Source organism: Pantherophis guttatus, chromosome 1 (genome assembly GCF_059756535.1).
Source record: "Pantherophis guttatus breed Tessera chromosome 1, ASM5975653v1, whole genome shotgun sequence".
Taxonomy (NCBI): Eukaryota; Metazoa; Chordata; class Lepidosauria; order Squamata; family Colubridae; genus Pantherophis; species Pantherophis guttatus.
This window is the reverse complement of record NC_142063.1, coordinates 256,063,340-256,090,648: the sequence shown is the minus strand read 5'-3', so window position 1 is coordinate 256,090,648 and position 27,309 is coordinate 256,063,340. Positions and strand designations below refer to the sequence as shown.

General features: G+C 37.0%; 1 protein-coding gene across 16 annotated transcripts in view; it reads right to left on the bottom strand.

Moving 5' to 3' along the window:
• L3MBTL3 (L3MBTL histone methyl-lysine binding protein 3) overlaps positions 1–27,309 on the bottom strand; it is an 81,490-nt gene that overhangs the window by 31,443 nt on the left and 22,738 nt on the right. For all 16 annotated transcript variants that reach the window (XM_087886954.1, XM_060692230.2, XM_087886964.1 and 13 more), the window contains 10 exons: positions 24,483–24,594; positions 21,398–21,557; positions 19,896–20,019; positions 18,957–19,041; positions 16,614–16,705; positions 13,789–13,893; positions 13,249–13,384; positions 5,405–5,496; positions 3,131–3,282; positions 580–656 (listed from right to left, as the gene is read on the bottom strand). In XM_087886954.1, coding sequence (XP_087743080.1) covers positions 580–656; positions 3,131–3,282; positions 5,405–5,496; positions 13,249–13,384; positions 13,789–13,893; positions 16,614–16,705; positions 18,957–19,041; positions 19,896–20,019; positions 21,398–21,557; positions 24,483–24,594 — 1,135 coding nt within the window. The remainder of the gene's footprint in view (positions 1–579; positions 657–3,130; positions 3,283–5,404; positions 5,497–13,248; positions 13,385–13,788; positions 13,894–16,613; positions 16,706–18,956; positions 19,042–19,895; positions 20,020–21,397; positions 21,558–24,482; positions 24,595–27,309) is intronic.

Below are 27,309 nucleotides of genomic sequence, written 5' to 3'. Positions count from 1 at the left end.
TATTAAATGCTATAATGGGAGAAAAGTTGTTAATGCTAGTAGGCCTATTTCAAGTTTCCTGTGTTGATAAAACGTGTCCTGTTAATAGGTAACAATTTTCAATGTATCACCTTTCCAAGTGACTCATACTATGGCAATGAATTACACCATTGATATGTGTGGGCTAAATTACAGAGTTTGTTCCTGAGAAACTACAATTAATTCACTTACAGGTTAAATATTTATAGCTTATGTAAAGGTTGTTCGATAAGTGGATTTGCATTCTAATTTTATAACTACAAAATGTTATTTGTAATTTATACGGTTTATTTCTAATTATTAGTGCTTTCCTGGTAACTTTTTCACTTTTTTCATATATCATTTGCTCATATGAACTTCTCATTCATGTAAGTTCTGCATGGAATTAAAATCTTTTCCTTTTTACTGAACCATTATCCAAAATGCATGTGAAACTAGCTTATCCAATCATAATATAGCTCACTCTTAAATTGAGATATTTTTAAATTTTGGCACTCTAATAATTTCTCATTAAAAATGTTAAACAAGTGAAATAAATATGTAGTTATGTATTATACAGACCTGGAGGAATTACAAGTGTTTTTCTATGTTCTTTGCACCATCCAACTGGATGAATATGTGGACTAGCTGCTTCACACCTGCAGGAAAAAATATTGTATTAATTGTGCACCTTTCCTATAAATATCTTAATTGCAATTAAGATTTTTTTCCTATTATAGTTCAAGGCCAGTGGGGCACACATGAACATCTGGACTGCCTGTTAAATGGGGACACTGAATGAATTAATTATGATATTGGAATGCTTTTTCAGAGAGAGAGAGTGTGTACACATATTTAGGAAAGCTTGAAAAATAAAAACATTTGATTTAAGGCAATCTAACAAACAATATTATACTTCTAAAGTTTCTAATCCAGAAAGAATGCCCTATATGGATGCTTCACACATCATTGGATGCAGCTGAATATTTTTATTACTTGAAACTAATTTATTTTATTGTTACTGAATTTTCTTATTGTATTTATTATATTTCATAAACATCTTTTTAGACACTAGTACACTAGTACACTTAAGTATACAGAGAAGTGAAAAATGAATATTAAAATTGCATTATATTACACGTCTTTGTTCTATAAAAAGCTGTGTCATAGGTAAGTACAAGTTAGGAAGATAATGAAATGTAGAAATAAATACAATAAAATAGTAAACTATATACAAAATACTAGTTTTAATAGTTTGCTTTTTTAAAAAAGTTATTACAGCATTAGTAAACAAAAACAATGCAATTTCTGCCTGTGTTTTTCTCTTACCCATCCTATTGTTCATTTTTTAAATTAGGATAGTTCATAAATATTATCAAGTAAATATTTTTGTTGGTTTATATTTAAAGGATACCCTTAAAATATACAGATCATCTTATAGCCCCATCTTGTGTTCAGAGGAGAAACTTTACAAGCTATACATGTTTTGTGTTAAAGGAAGCCGTTTTGTTAGCAGTCCACCTTTTATCTCCCAAAGGTAAACAAAAAACAAAAGTACTTGTAGATAGGGAGAAGAATGTGAAGAAGAGGATAGGAAGGCTATTCACAAATAGAAATTTAAGCATTAATAGCACAAGATGAATATTTTCTGTGGAGTTCATTTAATGGTGCCATCGCAGCTTTTAAAGAGCCAGCTTATCAGTTTTACTGCCATAATGGGGTTCTGTTAAAGAAATAAGTGTGACCCTATTTACCTTAGATTTTAATTGGCTCTTGCAATTTCTGTCCTCATTTTATGAAGGGTGCTGGGATTAATCTTTAAATTATAGGCTGGTTGTTTGTATTTTTTGAATTATAATATAGTTTTCCAGGGAGTCATAGACTTTGCCCTTTCAAAGCTTTGCCTTGGAAGCATCTCAAAAGTTCTCCAGCTGTCACAATGTCATATTAAGGACTTCTGAGACTCTGCCAACCCATGAGTTACCAGGTGCCTCTTTTATAAATTAAAGCCATTCCATGGAGTGAATCAATGGGAAAGCAATCCCCTTGGCAAATCCATTCAAATCTACCATTGCAATCATTGTACATACAGATAGTCCTCAACTTATGACTACAACTGAGCCAAAAAATTGTGTTGTTAAGTAAGAAATTTGTTAAGTGAGTTTTGCCTCATTTTACGGCTTTTCTTGCCAAATTTCTTAAGTGAATCACTGCAGTAGTTAAATTAAAGACATGGTTGTTAATTGAATCTGGTTTCCCACACTGACTTTGCTTGTCAGAAGGTTGCAAAAGGGGATTGCATGACTCCTAGACACTGCAACTGTCATAAATGTGAGTCAGTTGTCAAGCATCCGAATGTAAATCCCGTAACCATGGGGATGCTACAATGGTCGTAAGTGTAAAAAAATATTGTAAGTCATTTTTGTCAGTGATGCTGTAATTAAATGAACTGTTATAAGTTGAGGACTACCTGTAATGTGGTTGGGGTTCCTAGCAGTTCCTTGTGTCCTGAAAAGGCCCTTCCTAGAATTCTTACTGGATGGTGTATGCAGGAGATGGAAGTAAAGAAGGAAACCATCTGAACTGAGGCAGAAACAACTCTCAATTGTTGTCTACCCATCAACCATGACCTGGATGACTGAGAATCTCTACAGACTGTCTACCCATCAGGTTCAAAAAGTGCCCTGTGTCTCTCAACCCTTTTCGCTTAACAACGCACCAGGCTTCATCAGCAGACTGCAAAAAGTTAGCAGCTTCATTATTTGTGTGTTTCTGCCTTTCCACATCCACTTCTTAACCCTAGGACGACCACATAAAAGTTTTCAAAAACTTTCCTATGACTTCAAGTATATTTTCTTGTATTCTAGCCTGTATTTTTTTCCAACTTTCAGATTATTTTCTTTCCGACTTTCACATTTATTAGGCCTTTATTATTTACACTGCTACCAACACCTACATCTCTTTAAGGGGGTCTGTAACATATAAAATTATTCTAGAAGAGAAGTGATTTTAAAAAAAAACTAACCATCCTAATTAAATAGAAAAATGACAATATAAGACAATATAAAGGCGGGGGGGGGGGAGAGAGAGAAATGATAGCATCTCTAAAATTCTATCATCAAAACACTTGTACCAGTAGTCGTAGCTTTCATCCCAGTTGTCAAAATGAACCAGGAAACGGTTGTCCACCATGTCAGTTACTGTAGCAACACATATGAAAGCAGGATTCTTTTTGTCTACTGCTTCAAGCTTCATCCCTACTCGAAATCCTGATGGGATCACAGTCTAATCAAAGAGAGGTTCAAAAATAATGTTGAGTAGAAGGTTGGCTATTGAACCACATAAAGCAAGACAGCACAAAGCAAAAATAAGACAGAAAGCTGCAGATCAATAAAAAGACATACATCAAACATAACACTGCAAATTAATTTTTAAAAAAAGAATCTACATCAGGGATCCCCAATCCCTGGACTGTGGCCCACTACTGGGCCATGAGCCATTCGGAATCGGGCCACGGAAGTGTACTCATCCCCATCTGCGCAAGTGAGTGCTCCATTTGTGTGTGCTTGCCAGCCACTCATGTATAACCATCCTCTCTCCTCCCCTCCCCCCCCACCATCAGTCCACAAAGCTGGAAAGGTTGGGGAACTCTGCTCTACATCTTCAATTTCTTCTGACTTTACATAATCTTGATTTTTTTTTAAAAAAAGTTCTAAATTAACTGTTTTATTTTATTATTTTATTTTATTGACTGCCTATCTTTCTACATGGTATACTTTTAAAACTGTGTAACCTTTCATAGACTTTTCAAAATAAAATTGTCTTTCCTAGTTTGTTATGAAATAAAACATACAGTCATTACATTCCCACAGGGGAGCTAAATCCAGACTCCTGTGAATTCTGCTGATCTTTATCTAGAGCCAAATTGGCTTGATTGTTAGTAGATCAGGTTCTTGTGTACAGGTAGAATGAAATAAATGTTTTGTGCTTTGAACTCTATTCTTGTTCCTGGCTTCTTGCACCTGACAGTGAATATGTAATCACTCAGACAAATTAGGACTTAAGTGAAGTCAATGAGGTGTGTGACCAGTGGTGGGATTCAGCCGGTTCAGACGAATCGGTAGTTAAATTGCTGGCTGGCCCCACCCCTTCCAGGAGTCCTCACATGCCCCATTTTGGCTTGCAGGTAAGTGCAGGGAGGTCTACTAGGCCCAAAACAGGGCGCACAGGGGTGCGGCACCCTCCTGTGGCCCGCTTTTGCTCCCAGGAGGCTGCAGGGAGACCTACTAGGCCCTAAACAGGGCGCCCGTTTTTGCTCCCAGGAGTCTACAGAGAGGCCTACTAGGCCCAAAATGGGGTGTGAGGGGGGGGGGCGCTGCGCCCCCTCCCTCACACCCTGTTTTTGCTCTCAGGGGAGTGCAGGAGGCCGAGTGCTGCCTGTCACACCCCTTGGCCATGCCCACTATGGTCACACCCATCCAGCCGGTCATTAGGGCAGAGAGAACTAGTTGTTAAATTATTTGAATCCCACCACTGTGGGTGACCATGTCTTAAAGATGTCTGTATCTTATAATTTATATCACATTGTCTTGGGAATAAGATAAACTCTTATTTCCTAAATCAAATAGTTGGATTATTTTGAAAAAAATGAATTCAGACTTCTTTTATTTCAGTCTCATCCATTTTGTAATCCCCTACATCATCTTCTTTTATATTTAATTTACTTGGATATTGAAAGAGGGGACAGTGGGTGTCAGCCAGTCAAAAAAGGATGTTGGAAAAACCTCATGTAAATCTTACAAGGTCACATTAATTCTTACTCAGGCTTGATATAAATTCAATTATTATTTTAATAATTATTAAATTTATCCACCTAGCCACTTTCATACCTAAGGCAGGACTAGAACTCGCAGTCTCTGTTTTCTAAGTTGGAACCTTACATCAAACGGGCAAATTCTGGACTTTTCTCTTTTTTTCTTTCTTTCCTTTACTTTGTAATAGTTCTTCTTAGATTTCATATTCTTTTTAAAACGTTAATAAAATTTGCATTTATAGTACAAAAGGCATGCAAAGCAGAATTTAATGGCTGCCTTCCTATACCCATATAGGAAAATACTATTCTAATGCTTTTTAAAAATGTTTTAAATGAAAATTTAAAGCTTTTAAAACACACTTTCAAGTAATTGAATTAATATCAAGTGGCACAGAAAAAAGATGTAGAAATTTTTTTAAAAAATACCTCCTGAAGATAAGTAAATACATAGGTAGTGTACATGTACAGATTTATTATATAAATTTACTGTAAGAAGTTGATTTATTACATTGATAAAATCCATTACATTTTCAACTAGATTGGGCACATCAAAATGCTAATGTGAACACAGATAAATATAAGGAAAAAACTTACTGTGTTTTGGTTTTCAAACAAAGATTTAGGAGCAGCTTGAGCCTTACATTTCTTCAGATATGCAGGCCAATTAAATTCATCTTCTTTATATCCTGGAAACCATAAAGAAGAATAAAACAAATATTCTTTTAGTTTGAGGTGCACTTACTTTAATTGCAGCTGTTTCTGTCAGTATCACCATTCAGTGTCTGCCAAACTGTCCATTTCAAGGACAAACTGAAAACATTTAACTTTTAAAAGCCCCTTGAGAATATAATTATAGGCACCATATAATTTAAAACAAGACCAGTCAGTAATATCTTTTCTCCTGAAAACTCCAAAAGCACCAGCTTGTCTTCAGAAATCACACATATATCTTTTCTAACAGAGGTAAGGTACAAATGCAGTATTTGCAGATGATACGCATTGAAAGTCTGTCTAGTTCTTGTAACTAACAAGTCCAGCATTTTATCATTTTGTGAAGTGAAAATAGCAAAAGTTTATAATCCTGGTATAAACCAGTAGTGGGTTGCCCCCGGTTCACACCGGTTCTGTAGAACTGGTAGTAAAACCAGCGGAAGGCTCCGCCCACCGACGCGATGTCATCAAAACGCTTCTGCGCATGAACAAAGCAAGCACACACACGCAGCCCTGTTGCGAACCAGTAGTAAAGGTAAGTAGAACCCACCCCTGGTATAAACGTACAATATGAACTATAGTTGATGATTTCATTGTAACTATGTCTACAAAGGCAAATAAATAAATAAATGAAAAACAGTGTGCCAAGAAAACTTAATTAGTGCAAAGTTGAACATTGTAACAAAGCATGGCTTAAACATTACATGTAAAGAAACCTATGGTATCTAAACCATTTTTAAAGATCAAAAGCTTCGGCTGTTACCAAATGCCCCTCTATTTTTCTTGTTTTGATTTTGTGGTCTGTCCCAGAGAAACATGTTTTGCATCGAGATAAATAAAGAAGTATCTTCTACCAGAATGGAAGTGTGGACCAAATGTATTCAAAGTTGAAGTTGCCCTTTTACTAAAGATGACATTGCATTTTATACGCTTATTTCCCTCAATTAAATCCAAACTTTTTTTGGATATTACTTGAAAAAACTAAATTTTGTCCCATAACATCTCCAATGGAAGTGATGTACAAAGAACCAATTGCTTACCCCTGACTGTGGTTTCTTAAATGAATTCTATGGGTGTTATTCCTGTGCTGCAGCCTTCTCTAGAACCTTCTACAACTATAAAAATGTTGGTGGAAATCTGCACAGAGACATCTGCGTTCCCATCCAATACTGGGTTTAGGAATATCCATGAATATTCCTGCAGAAAGGATGGTTCAAGCATGCTGTGAATCCAGAGTATTTTTTAGGGATGGCAGTTACAGATAAGCAACTGTACAGCAAACCTTACTTTGCTGTAAGTAAGGGGCCCATGCCTCACTCTCCAACCAGGATGGATAATAGTGACTCCATAAACATTAACAAGCAAGAGGGTTGCCAGTTAATCACTGGTGTCCCTAATCCAGTGATCAAATTGCTAAGAGGAAGTAGAAATCTTTCTTTTTCCTAGAGTAAAAAAAATAAGTACAATGTTGTGTGGGAAGTTACTGTGAGTACACAAAAAGCCAAGATGTGACAAACAGAAGTGAAAAGAACAATTCAATTCCAACTTCAGTATAGAATAAGAGAGAAAGAGAATAGTTTCACTGAGGCAAAAGTCAGATGCTACTTTAGGGAGCAAGATGAGGTCACAAGGCAGGCCTACCTTCTTGAGATAAAACATAGGATCTATACAAAGAGAAGAGTGCCACCAAAAAAAACCCGTGTGTGTGTGTTATTTATACAGAATTTGTATGTATACAGATACACACAAATATTTTTCTGTTAAAATGAAAGCAATACCAAGCAGGAACAGGGGATTATATCAATAATAGAAATATACCTCAGAAAATATCTCTTGCAGTAGCACAAGAAAATAGAATTGCTAACAATGCTAGAATTGGGTGCTAAAAATTGAAGAGAGTCATTCCGTGATAAAGCATTCATTAAATGAGTCTTTTATGATCACAGTTTAGAAGATCCATCTCAACATGAATCAGAAAAGGAAAAAAAATGTTAGGTAATTCTCAAATTACAAAGCATAGCAGTATTCCTTTGCTTGTTGATGTTGAACACACCATAATGATACTCTTCAACTCAACCTGTAAGATCTGATTGCAAAGAATTGGATTCAAAAGCTTAGATGATGTTCAGAATAGTGAAAAAAAATGGGCAGCTAATATAGAGATGACTCTTGGCAATTCTATGGCCAAAATATTACAATGGTACAGTTCACTGACCAATCTGTGGTGACTATTTGGGAGGGAAATGAAGGTGAATCCCTGAGTGAGGTTGAACATCACATCTTTGAGATCTATGGAAACAAAACACTCCTATTAATGGAATAATGCCAAGATATTCTGTAGAACCATTATTTGGAATTTCTGAACCAAGCTTTAACCAAGCTTGTCTAAAGACTGTTCTTCCTAAGTTTGTGCAGTATGTGCAGTGCCCAACCAGAGGGAAGATCACTTTAGACCCTATGTACTCAAACTTAAAACAGGCATACAGAGCAATTCCCCTCTCCCACCTGGGCATGTCCGACCATCTCTCTCTGCTGTTATGCCCAAAGTACGTCCCTCTTAGGAAAAGAACACAGCCATTCATGAAAACTGTTAAAATCTGGCCAGAGGGTGAACTCAGTCAGTTACAGGATTGCTTTGAAACCACTGAGTGGAGCATATTTTAACCCCTAGAATTGCATGAATACACTGACATTGTACTCTCATATATCAAAATGTGCCCAGATAATGTAACAGTGAACAAGTGCATCAGACTCTATGGGAATTGTAAACCCTGTATGTCAGCAGAGGTACAGATACTTCTGAGAGTCCAGAATGCCATCTTTAAGGCCAGGGCAAATCTACAGAGAGGCATCAAGGTAGCTAAACAAAAATATAAACGAAAGATAAAGAACCATCTAGCAGACAACAACGTGAGGCAGGTGTGGCAGGGACTGCAGCACCTAACCAACTATAAGGGCAATGTGATGAAGACAGTCAACATCCTGGGGAGATTAAACGCAACCACATGTTTATTGGACCCGTGCCCCTCCTGGCTGGTACTGGCCACCCGGGAGGTAACACGAGGCTGGCTCCAGAGGATCATAAATGCTTCTCTGAGAGAGGGTTTCTTGCCTCCCGCCTTGAAAGAGGCGGTGGTGAGGCCCCTCCTCAAGAAGCCTTCTCTGGACCCGGCCATTTTGGCAAGCTATCGTCCGGTCTCCAACCTTCGCTTTGTTGCGAAGGTTGTGGAGAGTGTGGTTGCGCGACAGCTCCCACAGTTCCTGGATGAAACCGTCTATCTAGATCCGTGCCAGTCCAGCTTCAGGCCTGGGTACAGCACGGAGACGGCATTGGTCGCATTGGTGGATGATCTCTGGAGGGCTCGGGACAGGGGTTGTTCCTCTGTTCTGGTCCTGTTAGACCTCTCAGCAGTTTTTGATACCATCGACCATAGTATCATGCTGCGCCGGCTGGAGGGACTGGGGGTGGGAGGCACCGTGTTGCGGTGGTTCTCCTCCTATCTCTCTGACCGGTCGCAGTCTGTGTTGGCAGGGGGGCAGAGGTCGACCTCGAGGCGCCTTGCTTGCGGGGTGCCGCAAGGGTCGGTCCTCTCGCCGCTCCTGTTCAACATTTATGTGAAGCCGCTGGGTGAGATCATCCGTGGTTTTGGGGTGCGATGCCATCTGTACGCTGATGACACTCAGCTGTACATTTCCACCCCAGACCACCCCAATGATGCCCTCGAAGTGATGTCCCAGTGTCTGGAGGCCGTGCGGGTCTGGATGGGGAGGAACAGGCTTCGGCTCAACCCTTCCAAGACCGAGTGGCTGTGGATGCCGGCGTCCCGGTATAGCCAGCTGGTGCCATCGCTGGCTATTGGGGGCGAGTCACTGACCCCCACAGAGGGGGCTCGCAACTTGGGCGTCCTCCTGGACACACAGCTGTCTTTAGAAGAGCATATGACGGCCGTGGCCAGGGGGGCTTTTTATCAGGTTCGCCTGATACGCCAGTTGCGCCCCTTTCTGGATCGGGACTCCTTGTGCACAGTCACTCATGCCTTGGTTACGTCACGCCTGGACTACTGTAACGCTCTCTACATGGGGCTCCCCCTGAGGAGCACCCGGAGGCTCCAGCTGGTGCAGAATGCGGCTGCGCGGGTGATTATGGGAGCGACGTGGCGCTCCCACGTAACACCTCTCCTGCGCGAGCTGCATTGGCTCCCGGTGGTCTTCCGGGTGCGCTTTAAGGTGTTGGTTCTCATCTTTAAAGCGCTCCATGGCTTAGGGCCAGGGTATTTGCGAGACCGCCTGCTGCTACCGATAACCTCCCACCGGCCAATACGCTCTCACAGAGAGGGCCTCCTCGGGGTGCCGTCGGTCAGGCAATGTCGGCTGGCGGCCCCCAGGGGGCGAGCCTTCTCTGTGGGGGCACCCGCCCTGTGGAATGAGCTGCCTCCTGGAATACAATTGATCCCGGACCTCCGGACCTTCCGTAAAGTCCTGAAGACGTTTTTATTTCATCAAGCCGGCCTAGCCTAAATGGTTTTTTAATTGGGATTTTAAATTTTATGGATTTGGGGTTTTAAATTTGGGTAGCCAATGATTTAATTCTTTTAATTATCTTAACTTTTGCATTTGTATGTTTTTTAATTTTGGCTGTTCACCGCCCTGAGTCCCTTCTGGGAGAAGGGCGGTATACAAATTAAATTAATAAAAAAAAAATAATAAAAAAAAAACTCCGATGCCTCGTTGGTAGAGGAGTTGAACACCTTCTTCGCCTGCTATGAGGTCAAGAGACCTAACCCTGTAGCCCCAGCCTGCTGGCCCTCCAACTCCCAGCCACTCACCCTGCATGAACACCAAGTGAGAGCTGTATTGAAGACTGTGAATTCCAATAAAGCTGCAGGTCCAGATGGGGTGCTGGGGATTAGTGCTAAAAACCTGTGCTGACCAACTATCAGAGGTCCTAACAAGGATTTTTAACATGTCCCTGCAAAATGCCAGTGTTCCATCATGTCTGAAAGCAGCCACTATCATTCCAGTCCTGAAGAAAACAGCAATAAACAGCCTGAAGGATTACAAACCCATTGCACTAACGTCTGTAGTGATGAAATGCTTTGAGAGACTGGTTCTTCAACACCTCAGGTCTTGCCTTCCATCAAACTTTGACCAATATCAATTTGCCTACAGAGGAAATAGGTCGATAGGTGATGCCATTGCTACTGCCCTACATTCTGTAGTGAGTCATCTAGAGAAAACTGGCAACTACGTCAGAATGCTTTTCATAGACTATAGCTTGGCTTTTAACACCATTTTGCCAGGCATTCTCTTCGAAAAGTTGACTGACTTGAATTTCCCCTCTCTCACCTATGATTGGATTAAAGACTTTCTGATGGACCGGTCACAAACAGTGAGGGCTGGGTCTTTCACATCCTCCTCCCTGAAACTCAACACTGGCTCTCCTCAAGGCTGTGTGCTCAGTCCCTACCTGTACTAGTTGTACACATATGACTGCATATCTTCTGATCCATCTAACGTGGTAATAAAGTTTGTAGATGATACCACCGCATTGGGTCTTATTACAGGAGGAAACAAATTAGCATACAGAGAAGAAGTCCAGAAGTTATCTACATGGTGCTCAGAAAACAACTTGCATCTAAACACCAGCAAGACAAAAGAGATGGTGCTAGACTTCTGGAAGCAAAGAGAGGAACCTGTCCTACAACCACTCTACATAAAGAGGGGGCTGTGTGGAGAGGGTCTCCTCTTTCAAATTCCTGGGAGTCCACCTTAGCCAAGATCTTACCTGGAAAAATAACATGTTCCAGGTGGTCAGGAAGACTCAACAGAGACTCCATTTCTTTAGGGTCTTGCAAAAAAATCAAGTGGAACAACAACTGACTTCCTTTTATCGGTCTACAATAGCAAGCGTTCTCACATATTGTGCTACGGTATGATATGCTGGCTTGACATCCGCAGACAGAAAAGCATTACAGAGGGTGATGAGCACAGCAGAAAAAATCATGGGCTGCCTTCTGACCTCATTGGACGAAATTGCCTTAGCAGAGTGAGGAAAATCCTCAGGGAGGATTCACATCCTGGTCAGCACTTCTTTACTCTCCTACCATCGGCCAGGAGATATAGGAGTATAGCCAGCTGAATGAATAGGCTGAAAAATAGCTTTTATCCATGGGCCATCAGACTTCTGAACACAACATAACAGCACAATTAGGTTTAATATGATAGATTTGTAGGGCCAGCGCAACGTTCAACATGTTCATACCAGTGTAATATAATATAATGTTATATACATATGTGTATATGGGAATGTGTGCTAATTATTACTTATTTGAGTTTAGGGATTTCTTTTTCTTTTACTTATTGAGTTATTAAGATGTATTCCATGTTACAGGAGGGCTGCACCAAGGGAGGCTCATTTTATCTCATTGTACACATGTTGTGCATTGATTATAAAGGTTTGATTTGAACTGGATGCAATTGTTCACTTTTGAAGTGAACAAATATTTTGAAGATCCAAAACAGATCATATTCCTCCATATTTCTCAACACAAAGTAATACAGAAAATAAAAGTCTTTTTCCCTTTCCTTTGAAGGAGATTGATTTGACTTCAAATACTTTTCTGCTAATTGTCCTGCTGGCTGGGAAGCACATAAATATTTGTAAGGAAAATAATCATTAACCTGGTAATATAACCAGATTTTATTTTGATCAGTGTTCATGTATTTATGAAGGAATATGGATGGACTCAGAGAAGAGAAAAGAGATAAATGTGATCAACGTTCCCCTGAATCTCATCAACTGATCAGAAAAATTCCACTCCATGTAACACAGAGAGGTCCCTTATGCTACCCTCTGAGGTTGGTTCGAGACCTTTGGAATCAGAAAGCTTACATAAGAGTAGACAGCAGTACTGTAAGAAAAAGGATACACTGATCTAATTAACTAGGGCACCATGGGCCCAAGAACAGCAGAAGACATTGATAAAAGATGATTTCAACCCATTTATTTTTCTGAACAGTAATTCTTTTGTGTCCTGGTATCCTTTAGCTTTTCGGTCTTCTTATCCCATCTATGGATTGCCTAAGCATCAGTGGACAAAGATTCTTTTTGGTAACTTTTGAATGTTCTGAGAAGTTGATACCAGAATTTTGTCTGTGAGCATGTGCAGCAGGGGAAGACTTTCTCCAAAATCTCATCTGCTACAGATTCAGGGTAGGCACAAACCAGAATCTGATGCACATTGATAATAATGAAGATGCAATGCTTTCAACTATGTATTATTTCTTTTTTCTTCTTCCTTCTAAGGAAGAGACAAATATTTAAGTTTATACCTTTTTGGAACTAATGATATCCTCATCAAGCATCCTAATGTTAAACTGATGTAGTTATTAAAACTTCATCAGGAAGCTTTCTTTTGAGAGTACTGTGTAATTCATTTGTTAGCTGTTCAATCATTAAAGCATTGGTCAAAGGATAATTTCTGTCTTTGAACATAAAAAATATACAGTCGACATTTTCAGATCCTGGAATTTAAATTTTTCAGAATTCACTTATATTTTATAATGTAAGAAAACATGAAAAGAAAATATGTACCACTTTTTTTTACTATAGCCAGTATACAATTTTACTTGTAGATTCCTAAGTCTCTCACTATAAAAGTCTACCTATGCTGCCTTAACACAATTTTTAAAAAAAGGTCATAAATTGTTTATGTATAACATAGTACCTTTTGGTGGATGAAGTTTATGCCCAGTTTTCTCACACCACCCAACAGGGTGAATATCTGAAGAATCAGCATTCAGCCAAAAATCATAACAATCTGGGTATTCATCAAAATGAAGTTTAATTCTATAGCCACAAATCTAAAATCAGAGTATATAAAAATATACATATGAGTAGAAGTGCATCTCCTCATGGGCCTTAAGAGTCAATTATTGAATAGGGGAACAATTCTCAAACAAACTTTAGATTGCATAATCTGTATGTTGAATCATACAACATTTAATAAAAGATGTACTGGTTACAAATTTAGATAAATTTAGAAACTTAGAATAATTAAAAGGCTTTACAGAAATGCCAGAAAGTATGACTTTGCAACAAAGCTCTTCTTACATTCTTATTTATAGCTTATAATTCTGTTACCTGGCTCTAAATGATGGGATGGTGTTATTTTCTCACTGCCTGCTATAACTTGTTTTTAATACAGAGAAATGTATAGATAATATTGCTAAAATCAAGTTTATTGTTTTATCATTCTGGCACTCACCTCTGCTATTGTAAGCACACAGTACATTGACTGATGCTCAGGATCCACTCCTTCTAGTTTCATTCCAACTTTGAATCCATTTTTGTTGTATGGGAAGGACTGGTACTAGAAGTAAAATGTCAAGTTTTATTTAACATAAGTATTTCTAAAATACGCCAAGATAGATATCTTATTTTTCTCCGTTAAGAAGAAAATCCAGATCTTCCACACTGATACCAGCTAATGAAACTTTTTTCCCCACCTCCATTTAAAAAAAAAAAAAAAAAGCAACTATACGGACTAGATCAAAATCTTCAGGATAAAGTACATTATGCATTTCCTAAGTAATAAATATGTTAATATATTTCCGGATTAATGGCTCTGCCTCTCTCATCTTTTACATTCCTGCTGTGCGAGTTATATTTTGAACTTAGGTTAAGTAATTATGTCATCATATGCTTCATTATGCAATACAATATTGCATATATGTCTGCATGACCTTTAAGAATGGGGTTTTCTTTACTGTGTCAGTTATGCTTTTTAGTTTCTAATTGATTTTAAAGTTTGTGCCTTAAGCAGAGATAGTAAATACAAGGATGAGTAGAGCTGTGTTTCCTTATCTCTCTCTGCAGCAAAGCCCAGGAACTGCTTGCCGGAATAATAATTAAAAGATTTCGTATAAGCCATATATATAAGTAAGCTGCCTTTCAAAAAATGCATCTCTATGTTTTCATACAATGAAAGATACTCATGTCTTCCTTTCTGTTATCATTTTCTTTAACCATTGTAAAATAATTCTACTGGCACCTCCTATTAATGTATACACATTGTCAAATTGTCTGTGATCAACATTCTCTTTAAGACTTATGTAACCTAGTAGTTCTTATTCTTGGTTCATCTGGGTAAAAAAAAAAACTCTAATGACTGCCAGTAGTAACCTGCTAGCTTTGAAAAATAAATGACTCTTTGGATCCTCTCCAGTGATTGGTATTTATTGCCGAAGTTTTTCTACCACAGTGCTAAAGCTAATTTTAATACTAAGATTTTGCAAAATTTCTTATATGAAGTTAAATAAATGCTGAAATAAATTGTGAAAAGTAGCTGCTTCTTCCACAATGATTTTTCTAGTTATCGAATGAAGATATAACCATGCAAAAATCAATTTACTTTAAAGAATTTTACAAGCAGAATTTTGCATTACTGCTTGTACTAAAATGAGTGTAAGAATGAATGGACTTGCAAATTTCCGACAGGCATTATTGTTTCGCTCTTTGAAACTGACTGACATATAGCAAAACAAGTCAATGGTCCAGGCAAAAGAAATCACAATTAAGAAACAATGTGTGTCTATGTGTGTCTGTGGGTGGAGGCAGGGGAGGTGCCCACAAGATTATATACAACTTTCTGTTAATCCTTTCCTAGGAGCCCAAGTCTCACCACTCCTTTTTGTCTATTTTAATGGCATTAACTGTGGTTAATTAGGATTACTTCCATCAAATTATTGATGTACAGCTACCTCAATTGAAGCTTCTCACCAAAGGTTTCTGGTTATCAAGGCTGTAACCATTGATCCTGTCAAAATACACAGGATCCACATGCATTCAACTTAAAGTATTGCTATTGCTATGGTTGTACAGTCCTTCTTGTAATTCTTACTAAATTTGCTCCATAATAAATTACTATTTTCACAGAACCAAAATTGTATGTATAATAATAACAGCATCTATATATGCATTAGAAGAATACTGGGAATGGATACAGTATGAAAAAAAAGAGGCAGAGAAATGTTGCATATAAAGAGTATTGTTTTTGAATGCCAAAATGATATAATCGAGAATTCTTTAACTATAAAATTATGAGATTTATGTTTATTGATTTTCTGACACAATCTTTATTTTAGTCTATACAAAAATATTCTATATAATGTCCATTTAAAAAGTCATTAACTATTATCTAACTATTACAACTATTGAAATGTTTCTTTTCTATTCAGGATTGTTCACACTATGCGCTCCAATTTTTTTTAAATGCATAATTTAGATATATAAGCCCCTCCTCCAACTCATTACTGACTCTAAGCTGCATGCGTTTAAAAAACCCCACACAATTGCTAAAATAAAGCAAAAGAGAATAAACATAATGGGTGAACCAAAAAAAACTATTAAAAAAGGAACAATGTATTCCAAATGGACATAGCTAACCTATCTCAGAATTTGGGGTAGGGAAAACAGGTTAAAATAAGTTAAAAACTTATCTTCACCAGTGTACAAACCAAAACCAAGCACAAATGCATACACCTAGCTTCTAACTTCAGGCTGCCAGCAGTAATAACACCAATGAATTCTTATTGCAATGTTTTGGAATTGGGCACTTAGTTGCACACAGAAATAATTTTAAATACATCGATCAGTACAAAAATATAAGGAAGTATGAAATAACAATTCAAACATTATGCATAATGGTTTTAAACGGAGACAACAGCTTGCTTAGCTAAATCAACATCAACATTTAAAGCCTGCTGGGAAAAAAACAGGTTTTCAGCTGCTGTTACAAAATGTTTAGAAGAGTTAAATACAATACAACTAGAACTCCAGAACTATGGTGTCACTATGAAAACCTGCCCACTTATATGCGGGTTACCTATAACAAAACAACACCTGGGATGATCTCCTCTACATCAGTTATTACATATAAACATAGTAACATCTGTGAACTGCCTTTCGTAAGTAAGGGGACTAACATAACCTTATCAGTCATGTCAAAATTTTAAATTCACCTTTATTTAAGACAATTATCTAGCAAAGTATATTCAAACCAATTAATTAGGATTTTACAGGAGAGCTTACCTCTTTAAAAATCTTAGGAGGTGCTGCTGTAGCCTTTTCTTCTTCCAAATATGAAGACCAACTCCATGCTTTCTTTCCCTTTGACATTAAAGCTGAAATTAGAAATCAAACAATTAGAAAATAAAATCTATTCTCAGAAGACATGTGTAAGCTCAGTTACTCAGGTAACTGTCCATGTTTTGCTTTCAAACTCCTGAAAAGCATCTTATCACCAAGTATAGGATGATTCTCTTCCCTGCCCCATTCATAGATAATAATCTATGGTGAAAAATCTTGTATTACTATTGGGTAAATATGGTAACATCATCCTATATACTTCAAAACTAGTAAAGCAAAGTTACCAAACAGGTAATCATAAAATTATGACATGCCTAATAAATCTATACTTTTGAGGAACCCTGCCTTGATTTCCTATGTTCCCGTTACTTGGAACCCTGACACCTTGACTTACAGTACTTCATTTAGTGACCATTCAAAGTTACAACGGCACTAAAAAAAGTGACTTATGCAGTTTTCACTCACCTTTGTAGCATCCCCATGATCATGAGATCAAAATTCAGACGTTTGGCAACTGACTCACAGTAATGACCTTCACTGTGTTCCAAGGTCAGGTGATCAACTTTTGCAACCTTTTGACAAACAAAATCAATGGGGATGCCATATTCACTTAACAACCCTGTTACTAACTTGTCAGCTGTGGTGATTCACTTAATAACTGTGGCAAGAAAGGTCTTAAAATGGGGAAAACTCACTTAACAAGTGTCAAACCAACAGAAATTTTGGGCTCAATTGTGGTTGTAAATCCAGGACTATCTGTATTTGTGTGAACAGCACAACAACAGCTTGCTGTTAATTAAGACAGCAGGAATAATAGATGATTTCCATCAAGGTGAAAATTATAGATCAGTTTACAGGTAACTAAAACTGCCTAATCTTATTATTTTCCTTAAAGAAGCATATTCACTCTTTTAGGAAACTGACTCCACAGTAATAGCATTTTACTACTTAGTTAATATTTTGGATTTGTCACTTTTTAAAGTATTTAACACTTAATTTTCTACAGGTTCCCAAAAATTAGTTGAACAATTTCACCTATGTGGAATAGAAATCCCCATCAGTGTTCAGGAAAGAGAATAATCTTAATTTCATTTATACTTCTACTTTAAACTTTCCTATGGAATGGGAAACATTAGAGACAGAATATTTGAAGCTTTTAATAAAACAATAAAATGTAAGCACTTGAAGGGCGATGCTGTTCAATTTTTGCTTTTACAAAGTACTGAATGTTTTGCTATGTACAGCATAGTTATTATAATAAAGTGATACCATTGACTAAATATAATAGTATATTCTTTTAATTAATTAATTTAATATTTGTATAGCCATCTATCCAACTTTAGTGACTCTGGGCAGCATACCTAATAATTAAGAATGTATAAAAACTGATTGAAAACAATCAATTTAAATTAAAATAAAAACAAAATAAATCAAATTTAAAAAAGCAATGACATAAAACAGAGTGAATCCATTAACTGTCATATAACCATCTAAGAGGCTCCACTGTATCATAGCATCACTAAGCTAGTTGATAAAGCTAGGTTGGAAGGCAGGGTTGGACAATTATGACAACTTTTACAACTTGTGGACTTCAGTGGACTTCAACTCCCAGAATTTCTAAGCCATCAGGGGAGTTGAAGTCCACAGGTCATAAAGTTACCATAGTTGCCCTCCCTTGTTTTAAGAGCTTGCTGGAAAACTAACAGAATTGGGTTCAATTTCACCTCAGGGGCGAGGCGGGGGGGGAATGATGTTCCAGAAGGTGGGGGCTACGTCAATTTTATCAACCAAACATACAATGGGAATGCTCATTATGGCATTATGAAAAATCAATGACCAGAATATATTTGCAAACAGTATAAATATGTAAAATTCACAGATTCATATAATATGGTTGCTCACTTATGATTGTACACTTAATCCATCCATTTACCTCAAGACATATTTTAAGTTTTTTGAGGAACTGAAGGAAAACTTTATTCTGCTAAGTATTATAAAGTATTATAAATCAACTTCTGCATACCTTCCGTCACGCGCTTAAGACGTTCTTATTCCATCAAGCTGGCCTGACCTAAACTTTTCCTCTTTTTAAATGGAATTTTAAATTTGGTTTTAATTTATTGGGGTTTTAAAATGGTTCAGCCAAATTTATTTAATTAGTTTTATCTCTATTTTAAATTTTGTATCTATATGTTTTATTTCATGGCTGTTCACCGCCCTGAGTCCTTCGGGAGTAGGGCGGTATACAAATTTAATAAAATGAAAAAAATGAAAAATGAAACTTACTTTGTTTTAAAATTGCCACCTCTCGTTTCCTTTTCCGTGTGGCTCTTTGAGATACTCTCAGTATTCTTCCTTCAGAGTTCTCTTCCTAAATTGCAAAATTAAATATTGTGACTGGCATAATTATCATTTATGATTATCAAACAAAGAACTTCCTGTTCTGACAGTATTTTGAATATTTAAATATGAATTCAGTTCATGTAAAAATCAATGGAGAATGAAGTTCCAACCTGCAGAGTGGTGTTTGATTAAACTAGGAAGATAGTATTATGAACAACTTAAGTACACCTGAAACAAGATGTATGAATCAATTTTGATTTGCAATATTAACAGTGAACTACAATACAGGACTTTCCTAATTATTCTCTCAATACAAAAGAGAAGAATAGCAATAGGCTCTCTGTAAGACTCTTTAAGAAAATGACTACACTGTAGACCAGATATATAATTTACTATTCTCATTCTATCTACATGAAAATAAATGCAACAGTCAGAAGAATGGTATATATTTCTTTAACACCAGCCCAACCCCAACTCCCAACATCTAATTGGGCATTCACAACATTTGTCAATAACAAAATTAAATGATTGTTTCTCTATCAATCAAATAATTGGAATGCCATGATATTGCTGAATTTTACAAGATTTCAATATTCTTATATCTTATAAGATTTCTAATAAAAAATCAAGTTTATAAAATTCGGGGAAGGGGAGTTATTTGAGACTGCTGAAATATCACATAGTCCAGAAATCTCATGAGATTGGGGCAAATCAGTTAAATTTAAATTTAAATGTACCACTCCATTTATGGTTTGTTCAATCAACCACTGAACAAATTATGATTGGCAACAGGCTTAAAATGCACAAGTTTTACAAGCAGGGACTACTGAACAGTACTAAAACTACAAGAAATGGTCTAATCTAGAACTGAAAAATACTAACTGTTTCTTTATCTTTTTCTTCAATAACCTCTCCTTTGGATGGCAGTTTGCTTTTTCTCTTTTGAATGCCCTTAGAATAGTCTTCGTCACTGCATTCTGACACATCTTTTTCCTCCTTTGATTCCCTAGAAGGAGAATTAAATTGCATTAATTATCACAAGGAAAAAGTTATGATTCACAAAACAAGACTTTGCATCTTTCAAAACTTTCCTTTCCTATTTCTCCTCAAAGCGCATACTTTAAAAGGGCATTTTAAAAGAAAAGAAATAGCAAATTTGAATGCTGTCAAGTGGAATAATAGAAAGACTGCCATCCATTGAAAGTTTGAAGAGATCAGTATGTAAGACAGTAAAATAAATTTCTCAAATGAGCACAGTAAAAGCAACGGTGCAATAATTATTTGCATTAGTGATAAATTGAACTACACTATTACTAACAGAGAAGAAAACAGAAAATATACAGTCTTTCCCTTTTTAAGTTAATGCATGGTCCTGAACAAAAATACATGACTTTCCTGCCATAAATTCCAATATACTGGATTACATTTAAATTGAACTTTTATAAAATCAAAGTGAATAATGCAAACTTTTTTTATCATATGCTCATATACTAAGTAAAATTCTATGAATAAATACTGGTGCTGCAATCTTTAACTAGAAGTCAAACTTACTGGGATTTATTTTTTAATAGATATGTATCAGAACTGTTCAAATTCTTATAGCACTCAGGAATGTGAATGAAGCAGCTATCTTTGACAGCCATGTGTTTTTCTTTTGCAGGTTTACTTCAGCTGCTTCTTTTAAGACTGCTTCTGAATATCTTATGCTCCTGTTCTCTTTCAAAGAATATGACTGCCCTAATGTACACAAGATTGCACCCAAGACTGCATCCTGTTGACACTTAGCTATGAATTATACTGAATGGTAATCAAACGCATGACTATTCTGGCAGATTTATATTATGCTCACAAACCAACAGTGGTAATTACCGAGAAAAATATGGCTTCTCTGAGATGTGTAAGGTCAATACTGTTTCAAGCTCTTGAGGATTCTTTTATTTATAAACTTATTTAAATAATTGCAAAAGCATTTGCCTTGTTTTATATAACTGAATAGGGGTCAATAATGCGGTATCAAAAGCTCTACCTATGTACAATATCCCCAAATGGCATTATAGAAGTCACACAGAAGCATTCTTAATAAATACATGTTTGAATTCTTGTGAGATCACCTTTGTTCTAACCCTGTAATTTGTTAAGGGTGGATGGTTTCACCTGCAACTACTATAGAGGATTGCCTGATGGCACCTGTCTCTAATATCCCCGTACTTTTTCTCCTTTGCTTCACAAACCCAGCAGTAATTAGCAACAATAATACAACATAATTCCATTTTTAAAAAATCAGCTGACAGCTCAGCAAGTATTTTTATCCAGTGTTCCCTTAGGCGACAACAGAATTTGTACTTGCCATGATATTGTGTTATATGTATTATATTAACTCTTACTTGTTTTTAAACAGATGGGCACATTTTTGGCTGCAATTTCTTTCTCCAGCTACAAACTCCACCGATGTTCCAGACTGAAAACAATTTTCACAAAAATGAAGCCCATCTGCCTTTGTGGTTTCCTTCAATTTTGGTGGTACTTCTGTTTTTTCTGAGAATGCTACACAGAAGAAAGAAAGCAGTGAATTCTCAGGATGACATACAGGTGGGGAAAAAAAGATATTAATGAATTATGTCAAACAAAATGACCAAGAGTTTCAGCTGGGAAACACATCTAGCACATGTCTGCCATTCCTTAAAGCAGCTATATCTTTACCCAGGATTGTGTGGCTGCTTTTGCAGCTGTAGAACAATCTATAGACAGAAAACATATTTAGCTGATGCGTTAGAACTTTCATGCTGCAAAGCATCTTTTTGCTTTTGAGTTCAACCTCCTGCACCTCTTTAATTACTAATGCACATTTATCAGTTGTGCACAGGCTTCCCACAAGCTATCAGTGCTGACACTTTAGCAAAATCTTACAGGCTTCATCTAAACCATTTATTCAACAACAAGTTTATTTCTCTGAATGATGGTGAACAATTCAATAAAGATTTCAATAGAGTGTGCATTTGCTGTAAAAGTCAACTGCATGTCAAGGATAATAAGAATTTGTACTGAAAGTAGAGAAGCCAATATCATAAAACCATAGTTTTGGTTTTTGTGTAGTTTAAATTTTTTAATCTGTATAGTTTTAATAGTTCCAAAGTTGTCTTACAGTGGAGATGGGTGGCATAAAACTTTAATATATAAAGAAACAGATTAATAAATAAATAAAGATCTTATATAAATCAATGTTGCAGCCACATCTAGATTATAGTGTGTAGTTTTGGTTACCACATCTTAAAAATAGTGGAACTAGAGAAAGTTCAGAGGAAAGAAACTACCGGTAAGTTGATCAAAGGACTGCATCTTACAAGGAACTGTTGCAAGTTTGGGGGATGTTTATTTTAGAAAGAAAGCCAACAAAAGAGGACATGAATAAGATGTACAAAACTGTACATGATATGGATAAGGAGAAGCTGTTTTTCCCTTCCCAAAATACTAGACGCAGATGTTTATGAAACTGAATCTTGGAAGAATCCAGCAAGACAAAACAAAGTATTTTTACACCATCAATAATTAAACTTTGGAATTTGGAGCTATGAGATATAATAGTGGCTACCAACTTAGCTGGATTCAAAAAAGGGTTGGCCAAATTCACGGAAGAATTCTTTCTTGTGTAACTGGTTGGCCACTGAGAAGACAGATAGATGAATTACACAGATTGACCAACTGTCTAATCCAGTAAGACACTTCTTAAGTTCTTACTAGCCAACATTTAAATTACAACTTATATCAAGTGGTTTGCAAGCTTAAGAACTTTGGAAAAAATATTCTATCAAACAGATTTCAATATATAAAAGCTATTGGACTGGATCCCAGATGAGCAAAATTCTGCTCACTGGAACTCACAAGAGAAATAAGGACAAGTGATTTTTGATGAATTTGCCATTTTCCTGCAGAGATGCTCCAGAGGACTGTGGAGCAGCATGACGGCCGCAAGGCAACAAGAGAATTCACAAATTAAATCTCCTTTAGACTTTCTCTATTGGTAAGATTTTGCTGAACCTGGTCTCTTTCATAAATGAAAGATAAGCTCCTTTTCCTGGAAGCATAAGGCTGTATATATCCAGCATTTAGAGCAGGAATGGGCAATCTTCTCGTTATTGGGGAATCAAATATAAAATTTGGGGGAGGGTGAAACCATAGTGAGCAGGGAAATGAGTGGGCAGAGCTTAAGTCAACTACAGTAATTTGTCTTTTTTCCTAAATTGAGTTAAGGCCACTTTGGGGCTTACAATACCATTTCCAGGGCTTCCCACACAGCCTTATACATCCCTGAGGCTAGAAACTGTTCAGCCCAGAACACAATTTAATTCAGCAGCAGATCTTTTCTGAAATATCTAGAATCCTATCACCTAGTTCTTAATTGGTTCTTATTAGTTTTCCATGGGCTTAAGAAGAAGATGATTGTGTTTTAGCTTCACCACAGACAAATATATAGGAACCACAAAAACTTTAAACAATCTATGGAACTGCCTTCTCTGATCCTTTTATCTGGTGCCACTTTTATTTTTAGTTCAGTCTTCGGATTATGGCTTAACTTCAAGAGACAAAATGTGATTCTGTGAGCGAAGAGAGAGTGTTGTATATTACAAGAAAGCAGAAGCTACAACCTTCTTCTAAGCAAAATCCGTTAACAGTAACTTTTTTTAATTTTTAATAAAAATCCTGTTGATTTAGCACCAACGTTTATGTGAATGTTTTAACTGCATTTAACATGACTATTGTTTCCAGGCTACGAGAGCAAGCACTTGATCAAGATTGGGGGCCCATCTAGCAGACAAACAGGTCTAGTCCTTTCTTTCCCTTGTGGCAATAGCAGGGAAGGTAGAACAGCATGGGGTTTTTTTAGGAAGAATGCTTGGATTATGCCAAATTAGGGCCGTTTTAACATCATTATGGGCCCCAGGCAAAGCAGTTTACTGGGGCCCATACAACAACTACTCACAGGAATAAAAATGTAAATGGTCAATAAAATTAAACATATATTTTCATGTTAGTATTAATAAAAAATGCAGTAAAATGTAATAAATATGTTGCTGTATTTATACGATACAAGGTGCATTGAAGGGTTAACACACACAGATTAGTATGGGAACCCTATGCTCGTGGGACCCACGGGCAAGTACCCATCAGGCCCACGCATTAAGACAGTCCTGCACCAAATGCATATCTCTGGTCTCGAGCTTCACTTCCCCCTTCCCCCCCCCCATTACTTGCTACCCCAAACTGTTTTAAAAGTGGGAAATTACACTAACATCGTGATTCATTCTTTAACACAAATTTTAGAGTATTTGTAGAACAATTCTGCTCAGATGCCACCTCTTATTTAAAATGTATGCACAACAAAAATTATAACCTTGCTTACGACAGCTAGACATACTGATATCCATATGAAATTGTGATGCCAAGAAACAAAATTAAAATAACCGTACTGACCTTCTTGGACAGTTGGCACCATCCAAGTTGTGGTAGCTGTAGCCTTCTTAACACTTTCCATCTCTGTTACATCAGTGATCACTTCCAGAGCTCCAAATTCATTCACACAAAACTGATTTTAAAATGTGAAAAAATAATATGAAAAGTTTTAGCATCAATTATAATTTGTATATTTTACACAAATACACACACACACAAAAAGTGATATTTATTCTTCATCATATTGGCTCCTTAATTATCTCATTACTTATTTTAATTGCCAATGGATTTGATTTTAGACAATAAAATAAGAAGTAGCTTTTATATTGCTACATATACAGACAGTCTTTGACTTATAGCCATTGTTTACCAACCAGTCAAATTTCAACAGCACTGAAAACAGTGACTTACAATTGATTCTCACCCTTACTTCTATTGCTGCATCCTTATGGTCACATGTTCAAAATTCAGACACTTGGCAACTGGTACATATTTACAATGGTTGTAGCATTCTGGTGTTCCATAGCAATAGCAATAGCACTTAGGTTTATATACCACTTCATAGTGCTTTTACAGCCCTCTCTAAGCGGTTTACAGAGTCAACATATTGCCCCAACAATCTAGGTCCTCATTTAACCCACTTCGGAAGGATGGAAGGCTGAATCAACCTTGAGTAGTGAGATTTGATTGCCATTTGCAACTTACAAGCTGTCTTCCCGCAAGCAAAATTAATGGAGGTACTGACTGATTCATCTATGTTGCTGTACCCCATTCGGTATCTAATTTTTATATTATCTTTTGAATTTTAAAAATAACAGTCTCATCCACATGAATTGAAATAATAGGCAAAGCCTGCTTATCCCTGAGTGCATCTGTCTCAGTGAACGTATTCCTGAGCTGTTTTCTATTTATTCTTTAAACGTTTGTTTCAATTTTAGACTGAACAAGGACCAGAATTCTCAGGATAGCACGCATATCAAAGATGAAAGTGTTGGGGAAAATTACAGAAAGTATGAACATAAAATAAACAAAGCTATATAATTAAATGGTAGTAAAATTAAGGAAGGCTATTGAAAGAAAAAAAGAGTAGAATGCCAGTACCATCTAGTGGTCACGTATAATTCCATTGAAAATACCTTTGAAAATGAACTTTCTGAATGGGACTGAATGGTTTTATGCAGTTTCATTTTTCAACAACAAAAAATACAACAATTTTTCAAGATACTGTACCAGCACTTTTTCAAAGACAAGTACATACTGTAAACTCCTGTCTCTGCTACCCTTTCCTTTCCCTTTTGTTTCCCCTGCAGTGAATTTTTGATAATAAAAACCTTAGAGCAGGAGTGTCAAACTCAAGGCCCAGGGGCCAGATCCGGCCTGGGAGGGTGCTTAAATTTGGCCCGCAGGGCTGAAGAACCGGCCTGTGTCAGCAAAAACGAAGCTCGGGAGGGCCACCCGCGTCCCTCCCAAGATCCGTTTCGCTGGTAGAGGGTTGCAGGAGGCCATCACAGCCGAAAATGGAGCTTGGGAGGTGCCCACAGGTGCTCCCGACATGAGTGACATTGAACTAGCTACACCCACCCTGGCCCCCTTAGGTCAAACACAACCTGGATGCAGCCCTCAGTGACATCAAGTTTGACACCCCTGCCTTAGAGCTAGAGGCTATTTTCTGCTCTGTACATACATACTAACACTTTTATGTAGTTCAAGAATGAACGGTATTCAAAAAGTTTGAAAATCTTTTATGTGCTATTCGCTCATGTTACGCATAATATCAACATCGTAGATATAAAAATTGGTTTGGTATTAGTGTCATTTCAGCCAATGCTAGATTACATAAACATTTTTGATATGTTTCTTCACTATTGTGCCAAATTTTATTGCTTTCCTGATAAATTTCTACTTGCATTGACTTTATGCTCTTAAGACAGATCCAAATGAAATTAAATGTGTGTTTCTAGGGATATGGAAAGCAGACCCACTCCATTTCAGTGTTTCATAAAGAGAAGTCTTGCTTTGTGAGTTGCAAAGCATGGATAAGAGGCTAGTCGTCCTCAAACTGGTGCCTTTACCTGCTTCTGTTCATGTGCAAAAATTACTTTGAAAGTGGACTCTCAAAGCAAGGCATATCTGTGACAACTGCACTTAACATGCAGGTGGTTAAAAATGGAAATAGCAGCAGCTGGGAGAGTGGATTAAGACAGCTGCAGAAATAGATGGGAGAATTTAATTATTTTCTCTCCTGCTGTGATCCTGAAGAGGATCCATCCTCCGATATTTGCTTTGAGGGGCAGAATCCTCTGGGGGTCAGCATTCTAAGGGCATTGTTTTTTGCAGCTGGTTCCTGTTTGCCACCTTAGGTTCTACATATAATCAAAATAGCACCTCCAAGCCTTAAATCTCTGACACCCCTGCATCACACAATGACAATGGGAACTGCTTGTAAATGGAATACAGATTCCAAGTAAGGAAATGGAATAATTTAAGGCACTTTCAGACTGTTACAAACCAGATTTGATAATAGATTTATTCCTGGCTAGCTCTATTTGGCCATTAGGTTCTGGCACACATCCTTTCTGAATGTATTCCCAGGCTCAGCTATATCTATTTTCAGAATGCTTTTTAAAATAGATGCATTCACTTGTTTAGTTAGCAATAACAATGTACCAGGCATACTTGTAACGTCACTTTGAAAACAGGGCACTTGAAAAACACACAAGCACAATTATTTTTTTTAAAAAAGTGTTCCACATACTGCTACTTCACCAGGAAGCAATTTTAAATTATTGCAGCTTATCCAATTTGATTGGAGCACTTGAATCCAAAGGTGATTGTATGTACTCATCAG